Source organism: Serpula lacrymans, assembly GCF_000218685.1.
Source record: "Serpula lacrymans var. lacrymans S7.9 unplaced genomic scaffold SERLAscaffold_5, whole genome shotgun sequence".
NCBI lineage: Eukaryota > Fungi > Basidiomycota > Agaricomycetes > Boletales > Serpulaceae > Serpula > Serpula lacrymans.
This window is the reverse complement of record NW_006763294.1, coordinates 1,625,150-1,645,329: the sequence shown is the minus strand read 5'-3', so window position 1 is coordinate 1,645,329 and position 20,180 is coordinate 1,625,150. Positions and strand designations below refer to the sequence as shown.

Here is a 20,180-nt window from a genome sequence, read left to right as displayed (position 1 = left end):
AAAGACAGGCAGGATAATGCGCACATCAGCTCTGTTAAAGACATAGATGGCAGAGTCTGAATAAGTACGCTTGAATCCGAGTTTTTCAAGCACAGTGTGCATCTTCTGGTTCCACATTCTGCCTCCCTGCTTTGTCCCATAGATGGCCTTGTCCAACTGGCAAACAAGATTGCGAGGACCCTGATGGAATCCCTCTGGCTGGTGCATGTAGACCTTGACATCCATGACTCCATTGAGGAATGCATGGGAAATGTCAATGGAGCGCAAATGGAGGTTGTGGATGGCTGCAATGGCAAGGACAACTCTGATGGACGATATACGGACAGTGGGTGCAAATATTTCGAGGAAATCAAAGCCAGGGCGCTGGTTATAACCTTTGGCCACATATCTGGCCTTGTAGCGCTCAACAGTGCCATCTGAGTTGCGCTTGATCTTGAAGACCCACTTGCCACCAATTGCCTTGACTCCAGGAGGTAGTTCCACTAGTGACCAAGTACCATTGCGCTCATGAGCTTGGAGCTCTTCCATGGCTGCCTCTCTCCACTTGTTCGCATCTGGGCGCCTCATAGCGTCTGCAAACGACCTAGGTTCAGCAGAATCACCAAAGTGGGCCATTTGATCACCATCTGCCTCAGAATCACTGTCACTGTCAATGGCAGGAGTGGGTTCTCTGTGTTGAACCCACCACTCTCCAGGTGGTTTCTTAGCCCTAACAGGACGTCTGAGAGCAAGAGGCATATCAGGAGATGGTGAACGATGAAGAGGTTGGTCTGGGAGTACAGGAGGCTGATTTACAGGAGGTTCTGGATCAAGGTCCAAATGAGGCCCATTGTCAGGCAATGGCTGAGGCTGCTGAAGCGCAGCTGGTGGGCCCATATCTCCCCCTGGACCTGGTGCAGGCACATCCTCAATCAGGCCCAATGGCATGGATAGCGCAGGTGGAGTAGGAGGTGGAGCTGGAGGTGGGACATTGTCAGAAGACCTCTTCAAGCCAGGGAAGTAGCGCTCATCAAAATCAGCTCTCTCAGAGATAACAGTGCGCTTGGTGGTAGGATTGTAGAACTTCCATCCCTTGTACCCCTCAGGGTAACCAATGAACACACATTTCTCCATATGAGAGCCAAAGACGCCCCTCTTGTCCTTTTGTACATGCACATAGGCAGTGCAGCCCCAAACGCGAAGGTGAGACATGTCAGGCTTGCGTCCATACCACAGCTCAAAGGGAGTGGCATGGGCCACTGCATCAGTGGGACACCTGTTCCAGACATGCACCAAAGCGGACAGACATTCACCCCAAAAGCTATTAGGCAATCCAGACTCTGATAACATGGCAGTGATACGCTCAGTCAGAAGTCTGTTTGCTCGCTCTGCCACACCGTTCTGCTGAGGACGATTCCTGGTGGTATGCTGTCTCACAATCCCATGGTCATCTGTGAATTGCTCAAATTCCTTGGACATGTACTCTCCCCCTTTGTCATCACGCAGAGCCTTGATTTTGCGCTCCAATTGAGTCTCAGCATAAGCCTTGAATCTCTTGAAAGCATCAAAGACATCTGACTTGGCCTTGAGAGGCACAACAACACGGAATCGACTGTGATCATCAATGAAGGTGACCCAGTAGCGATAACCAGAGAATGTGGGGGAAGAGACTTGGTGAACATCAGAGTGGATGAGGTCCAAAGGATGAGCAGAGCGAGTATCAGATGAGGGGAATGGATTGGCATGCATCTTGCCAGACAAGCACGGTTCACAGACAGGATCAGGAGCAGCCTTGGAGTCCAGTGTCAGCCCAGTAACCAGATCTCTCTGTATCAGTCTCTTGACATCAGCATGATGGTGATGAGCCAATCTGCGATGCCAGAGCGTCAAATCAAGTGGTATAGTCACAGTGAAATGTCCCAGTTCAACACAAGCAGCAGTAGATCCATCAAGGAATGCTGCATTGTTGTCATTGATAGTTGCAGTGAACAAGAGAGTGTTGTCACGCATAAAGGACATGGAATGAGACGAAATGGTGACATTGAAACCACTTTGACGAGTTAAATACAAGACTGAGAGGAGATTATTTCGAAGATCTGGTACATGGAGCACTCTAGAGAATTCCACAGCCCTAGCCACTTTGCCATTCATCACAGGATTAAACACCACAGTACCAACACCAGCTGAATAGACGACAGTGTGATCAGCCAGCTTGATTGGCACACAATATGGGGTATAGTGGTGCACCCAATGACGATGAGGTGTCATATGAGAAGTGGTGCCTGTGTCTGCATTCCAATCAACGTCAGCATCAAGTTGGAGAGGGCAGTGAGGATCAGAGGGATGAATGGGACGAAGACTTGCATTTCCAGCTGATTCAGTGACCACAGTAGATGAATTGGCATTATTGGGCGAAGATTTGGGCTGCTGAGAGGTATTCTGAGAGTTGCTGGAGCCTGCCTGAGCCTTATTGCCACGCTTGTAGCGGTTCTTAGCGCCCTCCACCGCCTGTTGGCGACTGATAACATATCTGTGGCATTTATCCTGGGTATGACCAAGTAAACCACAGAAATCATACTGAATGCGAGTAGAGGTGGTGGATTGGTTGCAATGATGGCAGTTAGGATGGGTGCAGGTGCTATTGGCAGTGGTAGACGAAGAATGCAAGGCAGAATCGACTTCAGCACGACGACGGCGATTGACCTCTTCAGCAAGGAAAGCATCCCTGAGCTGGGTCTTGTCCAAGGTGCCCAGAAGCAGTAAAGATGAAGTGAAGTGGGCATACTGATCAGGAAGCGCCCTAATCATGGCCATACATGTCAGTTCATCGTCCAATTCAGCCAATTTAAAGCCTGTAGGACGAAGATTTTGAATCTGATGCATGCCTTCGTCAATCCTGGTCATGAGAGACTGCAGGGACTCGTCCTCCTTCTTTCTGATAGAGAAGAAGTCGTCATAGGCGTTAAATCTCGTCCCAGGCTTCTTAGAGACGTGCACAATGGCCAGTTTCTCCCAGATCTTGACAGGATCATCAATGATGCCATCAAGATGGATGCGCTGCTCTTTGGTGACATTGAGGTATAATGCACCAGCAGCCTTTTCAGCTCTCAACTCCCATTTCTCTATTGCTTCAGCGTCAGTCCCAGGACACTTTTCAGCACCAGAGACAAGCCTCCACAGTCCCTTGGTCATCAACCAAGCTTGCATTTCACCACTCCACTGGGGGTAGTTAGTGCCAGACAAGGGATGGAACTTGGGATCAGAGTCAGACATGATGGGTGTTGTATAAGACGATAGAGCAAAGATAAATGATGTAGGAGACGGCTATAGGCGATGAAACAGTGGCAAAGACAATGGGTAACAGTAGGAGGTGAGCAGATAAGATGGTGAGGCGGTAGAGAGAGGATATGGAGAGGGTCAGAAAGCGCAAGGATAGGTCCAAATAGGGTCCAAAAAGCGTCCAAAAGCGATCCAGGAGGGTGCTAAGGCTTCCTAGTGCTGCTACAGGGTTACGCCTGTGTTCCCCTTTCAATACCACACTGATATTAACAGAGAAATCGCCTCGAGACAGTGTTGGTTAATAGGGCTTGTATATGAGTCAACAAAGTGACTTAAGCTCCCCAAACACCGCAGACTGAGAGAGGCTCTAGGCAACAGCAAACTGAGGCAATGCAGGCGAGCTTCACAGTCTATAGGCTTGTTCTATCTGATAATGGACAGAGCAGAGAAGATTGGAGCTTTATGCACACACCAGATATGCCAAAAAGCGAAAAATAGGGCAAAAAGTCGAAAATGATGCAGAGACAGATAGGATGGATGGATTGCCCCCTAATCAGAGGTATATGGAACGTTTATATAGAGCAATAGATGGCCCAAATATCACAACAAGTGAAGCACAGGATGTGGAGATATGCAATAGGGGTGCAATAGGGGTGAAAGTGCCAAAAATGCGAACTTCACAGAGGGTGATGGAGTGGATGGATTGCCCCCAAATTGAGGGTGTAGAGTGCGATAGTATAGGGTACTAGATGGCTCAAATAGGGCCAAGATCCGAGCACAGGATGTGGAGATATGGAGTAGGGGGCCAAAAGGTGATCAAATGATGATGAAGGCTCACAGAAAGATCCAGCTCAAATCCAACCGCTCTGACAGGTCTCCTAGGGTTATTTAGGCCGTAGAAGACGATGGTAGAAGTTTGGGGACGATCAGATAAGATTGGTGAGATATGATACAGATAGACCAAAAAAGCGTCCAAAATGGGGGTAACTTGCAACAAGGAGTTGTTGTTGGAGATCAGGATGAGATCAGAGTAATCTGAGGTGATGGATGGGATAATAGGAGTCCCAGAAGACGATGGTTACGATGGATAAGCAGTAGGACGCTTGGATGGTGAGATATGAGGTCAGGAAGATGGCTAGAGCACAGGGCTCATAACCTATTAAGAACAAAGCTTGAAGGAAGTGTCTAGCCACTTGCTGAGAGCAATCAGGGACTGGAACTAGAGTCCAATGTGAGTAACTATATTATTAGAGAGTATGACAGGTATACAGTACCTAGAGTCCAATGTGAGTAACTAGAGAATAGGAAGCATTGGACTCTGCAGTACTGTCCGATGTTTTGTAAACAAAGGTAAACAAAGGAGCCACAAAGGCGAAATAATAGAGAACACAATCAACACTGAATGGTAGAGGGATAGATAGAGAAAGGAATGAAAATATAGAGGTAGCACAAAGGTGCAGAATCACCAAAACTAACAACTTGAAGATTGCACATGGAAATGGCTTACAGACAATACAGAGGTGCTTGGCCCTAACCCACTGCAGTGCCATGTTGTCATTTGGTTCCACAACGAATCCAAATTCTATGTGAATGATTGATGTGTTGTCCACTGGGTTTTCAAAGGTAAAACTGCGACTCCACGCACAAATGGGGAGGGTGCTTCATTAATGGTTGCTGACTTTGTGTCTGCCAATTATGGGTGGCTAAGATCTCTGGATGGAAACAAACAAGGCAGAGTGCTGTTTAGGTGCGGAAAGGCACGTAATGGTTATTTTATGAACCTTGATATCCAAAAACATGCGAAAAATGCAATGGACATCCTAGACGAGCATTATTGTGATGAAGACCACATCCTCATCTTTGACAATGCCACCACTCACCTAAAGTGTGCTGATAACACACTTACCGCTCGCAAGGTGCCTAAAGGCATACCGAAGAATGGGGGGAACTGGGGTATTGAGGTGAACCAAGTTGATGCAGATGGGAAATCTGTGTTCATCGCAGATGGGAAAATCTGCAAGATCAAGGTGCCAATGTCTGATGAAAGGCTTGATGATGGTACCATGTAGCCACTCTATTTCCCTCTGGATGACCCATGCGGTCCTGAGGGCGTCTTCAAAGGGAAGGCAGTGATTTTGGAGGAACGCAAACACAAGGATCCATCAAAATTCATGGTCCCCAATTACACAAAGCTGAAAGCCCAATGCGGAAAGAATTTCAACTGCAAGAAAAATCAAATCAACTGTTGCTGTTGGCGGATTCTCTACACACAACCTGACTTTGTCAGGGTCAAGTCCCTCCTGGAGACGCTTTGCAAAACTTGTGGTTATCAAGTGCTTTTCCTCCCAAAGTTTCACTGTGAGGTCAACTTTATAGAGCAATGCTGGGGCTTTGCAAAGCAGCTGTATTGACAATTTCCCGCGTCGTCCAAAGAAGCTGATCTTGAACAAAAATTTCTCGCAGCACTGGACTCAGTCCCTTTGATTACCATGCACCGGTGAGTGAACTATTGATTGTGATCTTCTTTATTCTCATTTTCCGTACCAATATAGGTTCACAACGTGTTCTTGTCGATTCATGGATGCTTATTTGAAGGGTTTGATTTTCCGTACCGATATAGATTTGCTTCTTTCTGTTTCTCTCGACTTGCCCTTGATTGCCTTGGGCCTTTGGAAGGCCAAACCCACCTTCTCAATTTGGATTGTCACACCGGTGCACCGCTGCTAAGTGTCACAAAATGTCACACCACCTGACATCAGAGGGCTCTGCATGCACCCTATCTTACTATGAATGGCTATTTAGTACAAACACACTGCAATATGCAATGTATGGTAGCTACTGCATATGGCAATTATTTAACTCTCCAATTATAAAAATTACTAAATAAGGAAACTTCAGCATACTCCGACTGAAATTCAGAAATTCTTTGATACCTATTTTCAGATGGAGAAAGTTTAAAATTCTGCTCTGATAGGTTTATTAGTATAGTATATATCTTCTATTTTATATGATTTCTAGGATGATATATGGTGATCTGAGAGAGGAGATACATTTTTAAATTTGGACCGTGGGATTTGCCAGTTTATGGTGTTACACACTGTACTGCTTCTGTGTTGCCACAAAAACCACGCAAGCAAAACTAAGTGAAATAACCGACGCAATGTGGCTCGCATGCGGCATTTGGGACCACCGTCCCCTTCGTTATAGACGAGGTCCAGCTCGTGGCTCTGCCACTGGTGCGATGTTTTTGTGATATAATAAATAATATTAATAATAATACCACTGTTAAGTAAACTTATGCTGTCTGTAATGTATGTTAAGTCTTTGAATCCTATGATGCATGTTTGACTTGCAGTTCTGTTGTTGAATGTCCTTATAAGCCTGCCCTAAACTTGCACAGTATACTGAATCAAGCAGATGGTTCATTGAATCTTTGCAAACATCAACATATATTGTAACGTAAAAAGTCTATGGTACTATATTGATAAATTGATGAGAAATAAAAAAAGAGACTCCAGAAATGGTAAATGATGAAAATATGATCTGAGAATAAAACACTTTAGTAAAAAGGGTGAGAATTGGGGAAAAATCTACTTGCCAGTCACAGATAAAGCCGATCAGAATTTCGGGATACACCACATTGACAGTACATCTATCATTTGAACCATGTGGAAATAGCACTTTCATTTTCTCTCCTGAAGTGCAGCGAGACAATGCAACATAACATTGCCCATGTGAAAACACTGGAACATGTAAATCCAGCCCAACCTGTGTCACTGATTGACCTTGAGACTTGTTGATGGTCATGGCAAAGGCAGCACGGACAGGGAATTGACGATGTGATAGCTTGATGGGCAATTTTTCTGATGAAGGTTCCAATGTGAGGCGTGGAATAAAAGCTATCTTTCCTGCATGTTTTCCTCCCAAGACACGGCATTTCAATACTCTATTAAGAACAAAGCTTGAAGGAAGTGTCTAGCCACTTGCTGAGAGCAATCAGGGACTGGAACTAGAGTCCAATGTGAGTAACTATATTATTAGAGAGTATGTATGACAGGTATACAGTACCTAGAGTCCAATGTGAGTAACTAGAGAATAGGAAGCATTGGACTCTGCAGTACTGTCCGATGTTTTGTAAACAAAGGTAAACAAAGCAGCCACAAAGGCGAAATAATAGAGAACACAATCAATACTGAATGATAGAAGAATAGATAGAGAAAGGAATGAAAATATAGAGGTAGCACAAAGGTGCAGAATCACCAAAACTAACATACTCTTCTCTTCATCTCTTTCAAAATCATGTGTGTTCCATTACAGAGTCCATTTAGGGGATCAATATCATGGAGGAGCATAAGTGGAAGGCCATATACTTGCAAGGAGTTCAAGAATTCCACAGGATAATATTCATGTCCCTCTCCAACCACTTACAGAGCTGCTAACTCTTCTCCAGGGAATTTTGTGAGGATTGCTGAATTAAGGTTGCTAACGGCATCATTTTTTGTGGAGAGGATGGTGCGGTGGAGGAAATAATGGTCATCTTTGTCTCCATTTGCAATTCCAGGATAGGTAGTGTTGACTAATGAGTCTATGGTGTTTTCTAGCATAAGCATGTTGGCGGGAAGCTCAATAGTTCCATCTCCTGCAATTCCAAGACCACCACCAACATCCAGCTAGCAAAGGCTTCACTTTCTGGAGTACGGTGCAGGCATATGTTCTGTGTGAGATAGCAGACATGGATATTTGTCCACAGTCGTGACCTTCTAAGAGAGGCAGAAATAATGCGTTGCCTTGACCTTCTTGGAACAACAGGTGTTGTTTGGCGGAAGTCCCCTCCAAAGACCATTGTAATGCCTCCAAATGGAAGTTGATTATCCAAAATGTCCTGTAATATACAATCTAATGCTTCAATCCCATGACGGTGTTGCATTGGTGCTTCATCCAGCAAGAATAGTCTATAATCATAAATCTGGTCTTCTGAAGGTTGGGCAATCCCTCTTTGTAGAAGGCGATGGTGTAAATCATCACAAATCTTGTGTTTGTGCCAATTCTGAAGGTTTGCAGGCTCATTTGGGAGACATTGCAGTAAGATAACTGCAAAGAGAGCACAGAGTTCAGGGCCTGTCTGCATATCTCCTGCTTCTGCCAAACACTGATCCCATTCACCATCGTCTTCTAACAGGCCACGTGCAGCACATGCAGCTTTGTAAGTTGGATGTAAAACCCCATCAAATGTGCACAAATCTTCCCAACTCTCTGCTCCAGGGACCACTGTGAGCAGTGTATGGAGGTAGAAGTGCTCCCCTTGGCTTGGATGGACAAACATCATTCTCCCTATAGCAAATTGTTGTTTTCTTGGAGTCCATTTTTTCACCTTTGTTCCAGACAAAATATTGAGGATAATCCTGATAAGGTATGTGACGGCCTTCAGGGTGATCTTTATTGGCAGTGAACTATTCTGTGAGTTGAGTCTTTGATGTACAGTTGTTATTGATTATATTCTCTGCATTATCATGGGCATTGAAGAATACAGTTTGTTGATCCTCTAAGTGAACGGGCAGGCGCAATACTGTTGGTTTTTCTTCATGCATAGGGAACTCCAGGAGATGCCAGCATGTTTCCACAGGACCAATATAGTGACCATCAATATATTCCTGAATCTCATCCCTCGCCTGCCTTGCATCTCCATGTACATCCGCACCTTGTCCTCCCACCACAACTGAAGCTTGTGTTAGTTTTGGTGATTCTGCACCTTTGTGCTACCTCTATATTTTCATTCCTTTCTCTATCTATCCCTCTACCATTCAGTGTTGATTGTGTTCTCTATTATTTCGCCTTTGTGGCTCCTTTGTTTACCTTTGTTTACAAAACATCGGACAGTACTGCAGAGTCCAATGCTTCCTATTCTCTAGTTACTCACATTGGACTCTAGGTACTGTATACCTGTCATACTCTCTAATAATATAGTTACTCACATTGGACTCTAGTTCCAGTCCCTGATTGCTCTCAGCAAGTGGCTAGACACTTCCTTCAAGCTTTGTTCTTAATAGGTTATGAGCCCTGTGCTCTAGCCATCTTCCTGACCTCATATCTCACCATCCAAGCGTCCTACTGCTTATCCATCGTAACCATCGTCTTCTGGGACTCCTATTATCCCATCCATCACCTCAGATTACTCTGATCTCATCCTGATCTCCAACAACAACTCCTTGTTGCAAGTTACCCCCATTTTGGACGCTTTTTTGGTCTTATCTGTATCATATCTCACCCAATCCTTATCTGATCGTCCCCAAACTTCTACCATCGTCTTCTACGGCCTAAATAACCCTAGGAGACCTGTCAGAGCGGTTGGATTTGAGCTGGATCTTTCTGTGAGCCTTCATCATCATTTGATCACCTTTTGGCCCCCTACTCCATATCTCCACATCCTGTGCTCGGATCTTGGCCCTATTTGAGCCATCTAGTACCCTATACTATCGCACTCTACACCCTCAATTTGGGGGCAATCCATCCACTCCATCACCCTCTGTGAAGTTCGCATTTTTGGCACTTTCACCCCTATTGCACCCCTATTGCATATCTCCACATCCTGTGCTTCACTTGTTGTGATATTTGGGCCATCTATTGCTCTATATAAACGTTCCATATACCTCTGATTAGGGGGCAATCCATCCATCCTATCTGTCTCTGCATCATTTTCGACTTTTTGCCCTATTTTTCGCTTTTTGGCATATCTGGTGTGTGCATAAAGCTCCAATCTTCTCTGCTCTGTCCATTATCAGATAGAACAAGCCTATAGACTGTGAAGCTCGCCTGCATTGCCTCAGTTTGCTGTTGCCTAGAGCCTCTCTCAGTCTGCGGTGTTTGGGGAGCTTAAGTCACTTTGTTGACTCATATACAAGCCCTATTAACCAACACTGTCTCGAGGCGATTTCTCTGTTAATATCAGTGTGGTATTGAAAGGGGAACACAGGCGTAACCCTGTAGCAGCACTAGGAAGCCTTAGCACCCTCCTGGATCGCTTTTGGACGCTTTTTGGACCCTATTTGGACCTATCCTTGCGCTTTCTGACCCTCTCCATATCCTCTCTCTACCGCCTCACCATCTTATCTGCTCACCTCCTACTGTTACCCATTGTCTTTGCCACTGTTTCATCGCCTATAGCCGTCTCCTACATCATTTATCTTTGCTCTATCGTCTTATACAACACCCATCATGTCTGACTCTGATCCCAAGTTCCATCCCTTGTCTGGCACTAACTACCCCCAGTGGAGTGGTGAAATGCAAGCTTGGTTGATGACCAAGGGACTGTGGAGGCTTGTCTCTGGTGCTGAAAAGTGTCCTGGGACTGACGCTGAAGCAATAGAGAAATGGGAGTTGAGAGCTGAAAAGGCTGCTGGTGCATTATACCTCAATGTCACCAAAGAGCAGCGCATCCATCTTGATGGCATCATTGATGATCCTGTCAAGATCTGGGAGAAACTGGCCATTGTGCACGTCTCTAAGAAGCCTGGGACGAGATTTAACGCCTATGACGACTTCTTCTCTATCAGAAAGAAGGAGGACGAGTCCCTGCAGTCTCTCATGACCAGGATTGACGAAGGCATGCATCAGATTCAAAATCTTCGTCCTACAGGCTTTAAATTGGCTGAATTGGACGATGAACTGACATGTATGGCCATGATTAGGGCGCTTCCTGATCAGTATGCCCACTTCACTTCATCTTTACTGCTTCTGGGCACCTTGGACAAGACCCAGCTCAGGGATGCTTTCCTTGCTGAAGAGGTCAATCGCCGTCGTCGTGCTGAAGTCGATTCTGCCTTGCATTCTTCGTCTACCACTGCCAATAGCACCTGCACCCATCCTAACTGCCATCATTGCAACCAATCCACCACCTCTACTCGCATTCAGTATGATTTCTGTGGTTTACTTGGTCATACCCAGGATAAATGCCACAGATATGTTATCAGTCGCCAACAGGCGGTGGAGGGCGCTAAGAACCGCTACAAGCGTGGCAATAAGGCTCAGGCAGGCTCCAGCAACTCTCAGAATACCTCTCAGCAGCCCAAATCTTCGCCCAATAATGCCAATTCATCTACTGTGGTCACTGAATCAGCTGGAAATGCAAGTCTTCGTCCCATTCATCCCTCTGATCCTCACTGCCCTCTCCAACTTGATGCTGACGTTGATTGGAATGCAGACACAGGCACCACTTCTCATATGACACCTCATCGTCATTGGGTGCACCACTATACCCCATATTGTGTGCCAATCAAGCTGGCTGATCACACTGTCGTCTATTCAGCTGGTGTTGGTACTGTGGTGTTTAATCCTGTGATGAATGGCAAAGTGGCTAGGGCTGTGGAATTCTCTAGAGTGCTCCATGTACCAGATCTTCGAAATAATCTCCTCTCAGTCTTGTATTTAACTCGTCAAAGTGGTTTCAATGTCACCATTTCGTCTCATTCCATGTCCTTTATGCGTGACAACACTCTCTTGTTCACTGCAACTATCAATGACAACAATGCAGCATTCCTTGATGGATCTACTGCTGCTTGTGTTGAACTGGGACATTTCACTGTGACTATACCACTTGATTTGACGCTCTGGCATCGCAGATTGGCTCATCACCATCATGCTGATGTCAAGAGACTGATACAGAGAGATCTGGTTACTGGGCTGACACTGGACTCCAAGGCTGCTCCTGATCCTGTCTGTGAACCGTGCTTGTCTGGCAAGATGCATGCCAATCCATTCCCCTCATCTGATACTCGCTCTGCTCATCCTTTGGACCTCATCCACTCTGATGTTCACCAAGTCTCTTCCCCCACATTCTCTGGTTATCGCTACTGGGTCACCTTCATTGATGATCACAGTCGATTCCGTGTTGTTGTGCCTCTCAAGGCCAAGTCAGATGTCTTTGATGCTTTCAAGAGATTCAAGGCTTATGCTGAGACTCAATTGGAGCGCAAAATCAAGGCTCTGCGTGATGACAAAGGGGGAGAGTACATGTCCAAGGAATTTGAGCAATTCACAGATGACCATGGGATTGTGAGACAGCATACCACCAGGAATCGTCCTCAGCAGAACGGTGTGGCAGAGCGAGCAAACAGACTTCTGACTGAGCGTATCACTGCCATGTTATCAGAGTCTGGATTGCCTAATAGCTTTTGGGGTGAATGTCTGTCCGCTTTGGTGCATGTCTGGAACAGGTGTCCCACTGATGCAGTGGCCCATGCCACTCCCTTTGAGCTGTGGTATGGACGCAAGCCTGACATGTCTCACCTTCGCGTTTGGGGCTGCACTGCCTATGTGCATGTACAAAAGGACAAGAGGGGCGTCTTTGGCTCTCATATGGAGAAATGTGTGTTCATTGGTTACCCTGAGGGGTACAAGGGATGGAAGTTCTACAATCCTACCACCAAGCGCACTGTTATCTCTGAGAGAGCTGATTTTGATGAGCGCTACTTCCCTGGCTTGAAGAGGTCTTCTGACAATGTCCCACCTCCAGCTCCACCTCCTACTCCACCTGCGCTATCCATGCCATTGGGCCTGATTGAGGATGTGCCTGCACCAGGTCCAGGGGGAGATATGGGCCCACCAGCTGCGCTTCAGCAGCCTCAGCCATTGCCTGACAATGGGCCTCATTTGGACCTTGATCCAGAACCTCCTGTAAATCAGCCTCCTGTACTCCCAGACCAACCTCTTCATCGTTCACCATCTCCTGATATGCCTCTTGCTCTCAGACGTCCTGTTAGGGCTAAGAAACCACCTGGAGAGTGGTGGGTTCAACACAGAGAACCCACTCCTGCCATTGACAGTGACAGTGATTCTGAGGCAGATGGTGATCAAATGGCCCACTTTGGTGATTCTGCTGAACCTAGGTCGTTTGCAGACGCTATGAGGCGCCCAGATGCGAACAAGTGGAGAGAGGCAGCCATGGAAGAGCTCCAAGCTCATGAGCGCAATGGTACTTGGTCACTAGTGGAACTACCTCCTGGAGTCAAGGCAATTGGTGGCAAGTGGGTCTTCAAGATCAAGCGCAACTCAGATGGCACTGTTGAGCGCTACAAGGCCAGATATGTGGCCAAAGGTTATAACCAGCGCCCTGGCTTTGATTTCCTCGAAATATTTGCACCCACTGTCCGTATATCGTCCATCAGAGTTGTCCTTGCCATTGCAGCCATCCACAACCTCCATTTGCGCTCCATTGACATTTCCCATGCATTCCTCAATGGAGTCATGGATGTCAAGGTCTACATGCACCAGCCAGAGGGATTCCATCAGGGTCCTCGCAATCTTGTTTGCCAGTTGGACAAGGCCATCTATGGGACAAAGCAGGGAGGCAGAATGTGGAACCAGAAGATGCACACTGTGCTTGAAAAACTCGGATTCAAGCGTACTTATTCAGACTCTGCCATCTATGTCTTTAACAGAGCTGATGTGCGCATTATCCTGCCTGTCTTTGTTGATGACATGACACTGGCATCCACTTCTACTTCTGCACTTGACCAAGCTGTCAAGGATCTCTCCCAGCACTTCAAGCTTCGTGATCTTGGCCCTACTTCCTACCTACTTGGCATATCCATCACCAGAGACATCAGCAATTGCACTATATCCTTGTCCCAACATCAGTACACTCTGGACATTCTGGAGCGCTTTGGCATGAAGGACTGCAAACCTGTGTCCACTCCTATGGATCCTGGTTTGCGCCTCACCAAGGACATGTCTCCCAAGACATCCAGTGATGCTGCTATGATGAAGGACATTCCCTACCTTGCTGCTGTTGGTGCTCTGATGTATTTGGCCACCACCACTCGTCCTGACATTGCCTACACTGTTGGAGTCCTTGCCAGATATAACTCTAATCCTGGTCTCACTCACTGGAGCGCTGTCAAGCACTTGTTTCGCTACTTGCAAGGCACCCTTGATCACTCCCTTGTCCTTGGTCCTGATCCCAATTCCACTGAACTCTTCACCACTTTCTCTGATGCCGATCATGGTGGTGACAAGGACTCTGGTCGTTCTACTGGTGCCTATATTGTCAAGATGGGATCTGGTGCTGTCTCCTGGAGCTCCAAGCTTCAGAACATTGTTGCTCTATCCACCACTGAAGCAGAATATATTGCTGCTGTTGAGGCTGGCAAAGAGATCTGCTGGATGCGAAATCTGTTGAAGGAAATGGGCTATCCTATCACCTCTCCTTCCACCCTTCACATTGACAACCAATCTGCCATCTCTGTATCCAAGAATCCTGAGCACCATGGTCGCATGAAACACCTTGATTTGCGATGGCACTGGTTGAGAGATGTTGTTGACTCTGGGCAGATTGCTCCTACTTTGTTCCCACTGCTGAAATGCCTGCAGACTTGTTGACCAAGGCTCTTGCCAAGCCTAAAGTCGAAGTGTTCAGGAAGATGATGGGACTGATTAGAGCAGGGGGGAGCTGATGCTTGGGAGGTGCAGCATCAGGGGGGAGTGTTAGTTTTGGTGATTCTGCACCTTTGTGCTACCTCTATATTTTCATTCCTTTTTCTATCTATCCCTCTACCATTCACTATTGATTGTGTTCTCTATTATTTCGCCTTTGTGGCTGCTTTGTTTACCTTTGTTTACAAAACATCGGACAGTACTGCAGAGTCCAATGCTTCCTATTCTCTAGTTACTCACATTGGACTCTAGTTTCCAGTCCCTGATTGCTCTCAGCAAGTGGCTAGACACTTCCTTCAAGCTTTGTTCTTAATATAGTAGGCAAAAAATTAACCAAGGGGAGAAGTATCTATAATTCCCTCAAACTCTGGATTAATCTAATAAACTTGTTCAATAATAGAAAGAGGTCAGAAGTGTTTGGAGTCAAGTATATTATTATAGGCAAGGTACTATAAGTGCTCTTATAGCCTATAGCAGCCTACATAGCTCCTATAGCTGTAAAGGTCATAGTTGTAATATAGTTCAAGGTGCTTAAAAGGGCTAATAAATCATACAGTATTAATTAATTATGTAGCCTGTATTAGTGAAATAGTAGTCTCTATCTTTGATATTCATAAAATAAGAATAATGATTTATCCAAATATAAGTGGTGACAATGAGTAAAAAAATAATATAAGTCCATAAAAAGTCAATATATAACACCTGTATAACACATTTTATAAGCTCTCATGGTGTAGTGGATAAATGCAATGTGTGGTTATAGGTTGCTTAGTCCCCTAAAAGCTGACTAGCAGGTTGAGAGTTCAAATCCTGTCTGTGTTAATTTTTTTTAATGGCCACACAACAATTTCCAACATCTATAAGAGCATTTATAGAGCTATATGAGGCTTTATAGATGGCAAAGGTTCTATAACAGGTTTGACCACTATAACAGCTTTATGAGTACTCATAGTGCTATAGAGCTCTATATAGCTACCCCCATTTTTCCTGATGTCCCTTCCTGTGATACCCTTCCCTCCCTTTGAGCTTTCTCTATCGATCAAGGCAACATCTACCTTCAATATGGCAAAAGAGTATCTTTGTGACTGCCAAAGACACTGCAAGGGTGTTCTCACAAAGGTTTTTTGGGGCGCTTTTCACTGGCACGAGAAGTTTTGCAAATCCGAGGGAACTGCCACTGTGAGAGCTACGAGAAGAAGCTGGCATTACACCGAAAGCTCGTGCTCTGCCTTGTAAACGTCGCAAGGTTCGCACAGCTGGCACTCTGTCCTGAAGGACCACCCCTATCTCCCCAGATACACCAGACGGCCAACAGCATGAGCAGCTTCAGCCAGAAAAGGATTCTCTAGCTTCGGGTGGTCTCTTCCAGACTACTCCGGACAAAATCAATGATGATTTTGGCTACTTTTTGGTGCGTAAAGTCATACATACACCTTGTTAACTATCCCTAATCTTCACAGCAGCCGAGTGAGCGCACCACACCCACCCCCGAACCAGCCACACCCAGCACTGTGCCATCTGCAACAACAGGTTCCGGGCACTATCATACGACCATAGACGAGGAAGATGATGAAACCGATGAAGGGCACTGTGTGTAACAACCAAAAATTAGTTACTCCGGCACACAACTAGAACCAACTATAAAGGTAGTGATGAGGGAGTGGTTACCCCTTAGGTAGGACCGAGTTAGTTGTGGGTAAACAACAGGAGGACTCGCTGAAGAGTCTCCTTGATCTATTGGGGTATTCATACTACTACAGGTTTGTTTGTATGTATGTACTATACAGTTGATGAAGGCAGTGGCCAATGATGTCAGAGGGCGCAGCCCGTGTGACTAGCTCCACTGCGTGAGACATTTGTATCTAAAATAGAAAGAAAGGCAGTGCAGTGTGAGAAAGTGGAGTTTGAACAAAAGGAAAAGTGCCGCATAGCACAGAGTGTGAAAACTACAGTAAAAGGTTAAAGAGGAGAATAAAAATTAAAGGTCTGAAAATGTATTATCGTAACACTGTGCCATCTGCAACAACAGGTTCCGGGCACTATTGTACGACCATAGATGAGGAAGATGATGAAACCGATGAAGAAATATGTCGCCACCCCCGTCTGCACCGGAAGGCGAGACCGGCGAAGACTAGAGTACGAATGCAACATGGCTTTTTCCACCGCACAGTGTGATACTGTGTCTCTCCCTCCTTCCTCTTTACACTACCAATATCCTGTGAGACCTATCAACTAGTTCATTAATCCACCATGTTATCTCCTCCCTGTCTTTCCGCATGTCTTAGCTCTCATCGCTAGCTAGTTTTTTTGATGTACACTCTCGTTTTTACTAGTACCAGCAATCCAGTCATTTTCAAGCGTCTCTAGCAGACTTTAAGTAGCTCTACTGACAACTATTTACGAAAGTTTGAAATTAGAGGCTCTTAGAGGCCTTTGATCTGGTTGTATATTGATAGCTCTCTCGTAGAGTCTCGTCGAGATTTTGGCTGTGAATTAGTGGCTTATAAAGGCAAAATTTACTACTACTAGGTTCCTCTACCTGCCACTCACAGCCTCTTGTCACTTTTGACTGGGCGTAAGTAATTGACGCTTGCAACTGATTAGGTTGAATTTTTGGTGTCCTACCTTGCATAAGAATGCCATGTATGACCCACACGTTTGGATACATGGCGACTAGTCCAAGGGAGTGGAGAACGAATATTTGGAACAACTAGAAGAAACCATTTAAAGTGAACCAATAACAATCCGCAACCAGCTCAGTCAACCACACTAGCCCTACCAATGACCCAACTACCAAGGTCTTCTCCACAACTTCCTGACAGAAGGAAAAAATCGTAAGCCTAGTTACGAAAATGGGCTTAGTTTTTAGTCACTGTAGCCGGATCGCATCGGATATGGTGAAATGAGGTTGGAAAAGGTTGATATAATAAACAAGAATTAAATTGACCGCTAACATGCTGCATCGTGACGCGTCCCTTTCGCTCATGAGATCATTCTAGTAGTCTGATGTGGATCATTGGAATCGTTCGGTTCATTTTCGTCACTTGGGCACTTCAGCACTTACCCTCCCCTTACAATCCAACTTGCCCCTCCTTTCGCCCTGTGTGGTAAGAGCACAGGGTGATCACTCGCTCTCCGAAATGAGGGCCACGATCATCCTATAATGTGATTATCAGCGGAAGATGGCACAGAAAATAGTCACTAGCGTACCGGTAAAGATAGTAGAAGAACGAGAGGAGATAGAACCCTAACTTCATAAAACTCTCTTTTTTGTGTCCAGACAACGTGCGGAAAATTTCGGTCGCGTCGTACATATGATTTTTGTTCCGTATTCTGTTTAGTTGGCGAAGACCAATAGAATTATGCAGAAAACACAGAGGAACGAAACACAATGTATCGTAATCAGAGGAGTCAACGATGCAGGTGAAGATAGACGCACTTATTTGCATTGTACACAACCAACGGCAAATTCAAAAGGAACGCAATCCATTGCCCCGAAATTAGAAACAAAAATGTCAGGAAAGCGTGTGCGATGTTTTCTGGCAAGACAAACTTCACGAGCAGTCGGAGTAAATGTATATGATGAGGGATGGGAGTTATAGATAAAAATAGAGAATACATACTTGATTGAGCTTGTTACATAGGTCTATAGGGTTAATGTAATCGCATTCTAAGTCGGAGAACATTATGATCTAAGACGAATCCATGAAGTTGAGATGTATGGCGGTGAAGTGTGAAGTAATGTTCCCAGAGCAAAAGGTGGATGGAACGCCAAAAGATAAGGGAAAAAATTAGTAGACAGCCGATTATAGTCAAGATGTACTTACAAAGAAAACCATCGTGAAGAGTAGACCTGCGGCCATAAGGACCGAGAAGAGGAATAGCCAGCCTGAGGGCGTAGAGCAACGGCGGGTGGTTTTTAAGTAGCGATGCGATATTATTCAGATGGTGTCGATAGACGACGAAAAGTACGTCGAAAGGAGAATAAATGATACAAAGACGTTGAGTATCACCTCCAGTAAGAAAAAGACGAGAAAAAACGCACCAGCACCGCCCATGGTAAAGCAAGAGAAGAAGAGATTCTTCAACGAAAAATAACAGGTAAAACTTGGAAGAGTCGAAAGCTAGCTCAAGCCTGAAATGTGAACGTGTCTGTTTGACTGCTCGTCGGGACAAGTGAAACGTTGAACGTTGAAGTTGAAATGAGGCGTCGTGCCGGCGCTTTTCGGTTGGCTGACTGACATAACAGTGGATTTGAGTCACGCGTGACTGTGCTTTTATTGTTCTCACGATGCCCTATCGTAGCGGCTCATCGTCAGGCAATAATCTCGCAAGTTCCTTGAATCTGAGGCGAAAAAGTGGTGAGGTGGGTGACTACACTCCTAAGGATCTGGTGCATTTTGTATAGGAAGGGGGGGGAGGGGGAATTGGTCATAGCAAGAGGGATGCCGCCGAAGGCAGCACTTCAGTCACCCCCACTTCATAAGCATTTAGCTTCAACCATCTGTGTCAATGCATAAAGCTAAGAGCTTGTTTTCCATGGTATCATCCCAGATGACCTAGCAAGGCTGGGATGATACCATCCTTGTGGGATTATCCCATAGTATCAGACCATATACCAGAATCACTGCAGAAATGGCCAAATAGCCACATTGTGATAATGTGTTTTCATAGTCTGTCAGAACATCAATTGGAGCTTAGATTGACATGTGATGTCAATCAAAAAATGGTATGGAATGTTGCAGATCCTATACTTTATCTTGTGTCTGAAGTGATTGACTCTCTTGTTCCCAAGAGTTTGATTAACCACTGTCCAGAATTGGGAGACAGTCACTGTCAAATATCTGTCCTCCAGTTTTGACTGTTAATTAGCTCACAATATGATGCAGTTTTGAAGCATATAGGGTATGAATAAAGTCTAGATAGACACAAATGTACTACTAGTCAAATCAATAATAAAATCAGCCCCCCCCCTCCTTTGTAAGGATCATTTATTATTTTCTCTATGTCTTGGTTTTCGAATGTTTTCCCCGTTACACCTTTGGCTCTAGGGCAAGAGGTATCATTTGCTATTCTACTTCTCATAGCCCTCACAGGCTTTCTCAATCATTGTTACCACTTTATATTGCAGATCAGAGACTGGGTATCACTCCCAGCCAGCCAGCACAATAGGTAAGGGCTGGTAGTAAGCATCTTGCCAACCAGCTCCAAGCCCCATCAGTGCCTGGATACGCTTTAGTCAGGATCATACCTTATCATGAGGATACGGTTCCTGAACATACGTGACAACACCTATTATTAGTACAACTCTCTCACCTGCTGATTAATTATTCAAAGTCATACAATAGTTATTCCTTTTTCTTATTGGTTGATTTATTCCTCAGACCACTTTTCGTTTATTCCCCTTTCGGTCTGAGGGACAGAAGGTTAGCTATAAAAGCCCTGCACATCTCATGTATAGTTCTTTAGCTTTTTATTACTTGATTTACCCGCTT

The 20,180-nt window shown here is 45.3% G+C and overlaps 6 protein-coding genes across 6 annotated transcripts; 4 read left to right on the top strand and 2 right to left on the bottom strand.

Moving 5' to 3' along the window:
* Positions 1–2,024: 2,024 nt before the first annotated feature.
* SERLADRAFT_385402 (uncharacterized protein) lies at positions 2,025–2,450 on the bottom strand (the record flags this gene model as incomplete). The annotated part of the gene is made up of 2 exons (XM_007316693.1): positions 2,025–2,267; positions 2,344–2,450. A coding segment is annotated over one exon (185 nt), but the record flags the coding sequence as incomplete, so codon positions are not given.
* Positions 2,451–5,069: 2,619 nt separating this feature from the next.
* Positions 5,070–5,669, top strand: SERLADRAFT_407313 (uncharacterized protein; the record flags this gene model as incomplete). Its single annotated transcript, XM_007316692.1, has 2 exons — positions 5,070–5,285; positions 5,328–5,669. 2 exons carry the CDS (start codon positions 5,070–5,072, stop codon positions 5,667–5,669), a joined length of 558 nt encoding a protein of 185 aa, XP_007316754.1.
* Positions 5,670–10,524: 4,855 nt separating this feature from the next.
* SERLADRAFT_385401 (uncharacterized protein) lies at positions 10,525–10,975 on the top strand (the record flags this gene model as incomplete). The annotated part of the gene is made up of 1 exon (XM_007316691.1): positions 10,525–10,975. A coding segment is annotated over one exon (198 nt), but the record flags the coding sequence as incomplete, so codon positions are not given.
* A 297-nt stretch (positions 10,976–11,272) lies between these two features.
* On the top strand, positions 11,273–11,698 carry SERLADRAFT_385399 (uncharacterized protein; the record flags this gene model as incomplete). The annotated part of the gene is made up of 2 exons (XM_007316690.1): positions 11,273–11,379; positions 11,456–11,698. A coding segment is annotated over one exon (185 nt), but the record flags the coding sequence as incomplete, so codon positions are not given.
* Positions 11,699–15,675: 3,977 nt separating this feature from the next.
* SERLADRAFT_436389 (uncharacterized protein) lies at positions 15,676–16,283 on the top strand (the record flags this gene model as incomplete). Its single annotated transcript, XM_007316689.1, has 3 exons — positions 15,676–15,905; positions 15,961–16,096; positions 16,149–16,283. The coding sequence occupies 3 exons, from the start codon at positions 15,676–15,678 to the stop codon at positions 16,281–16,283; spliced, it is 501 nt and encodes a 166-aa protein (XP_007316751.1).
* A 994-nt stretch (positions 16,284–17,277) lies between these two features.
* On the bottom strand, positions 17,278–18,906 carry SERLADRAFT_463766 (uncharacterized protein; the record flags this gene model as incomplete). Its single annotated transcript, XM_007316688.1, has 7 exons — positions 17,278–17,688; positions 17,750–17,843; positions 17,896–18,018; positions 18,125–18,237; positions 18,309–18,377; positions 18,513–18,574; positions 18,731–18,906. The coding sequence occupies 6 exons, from the start codon at positions 18,741–18,743 to the stop codon at positions 17,810–17,812; spliced, it is 414 nt and encodes a 137-aa protein (XP_007316750.1).
* Positions 18,907–20,180: the final 1,274 nt, after the last annotated feature.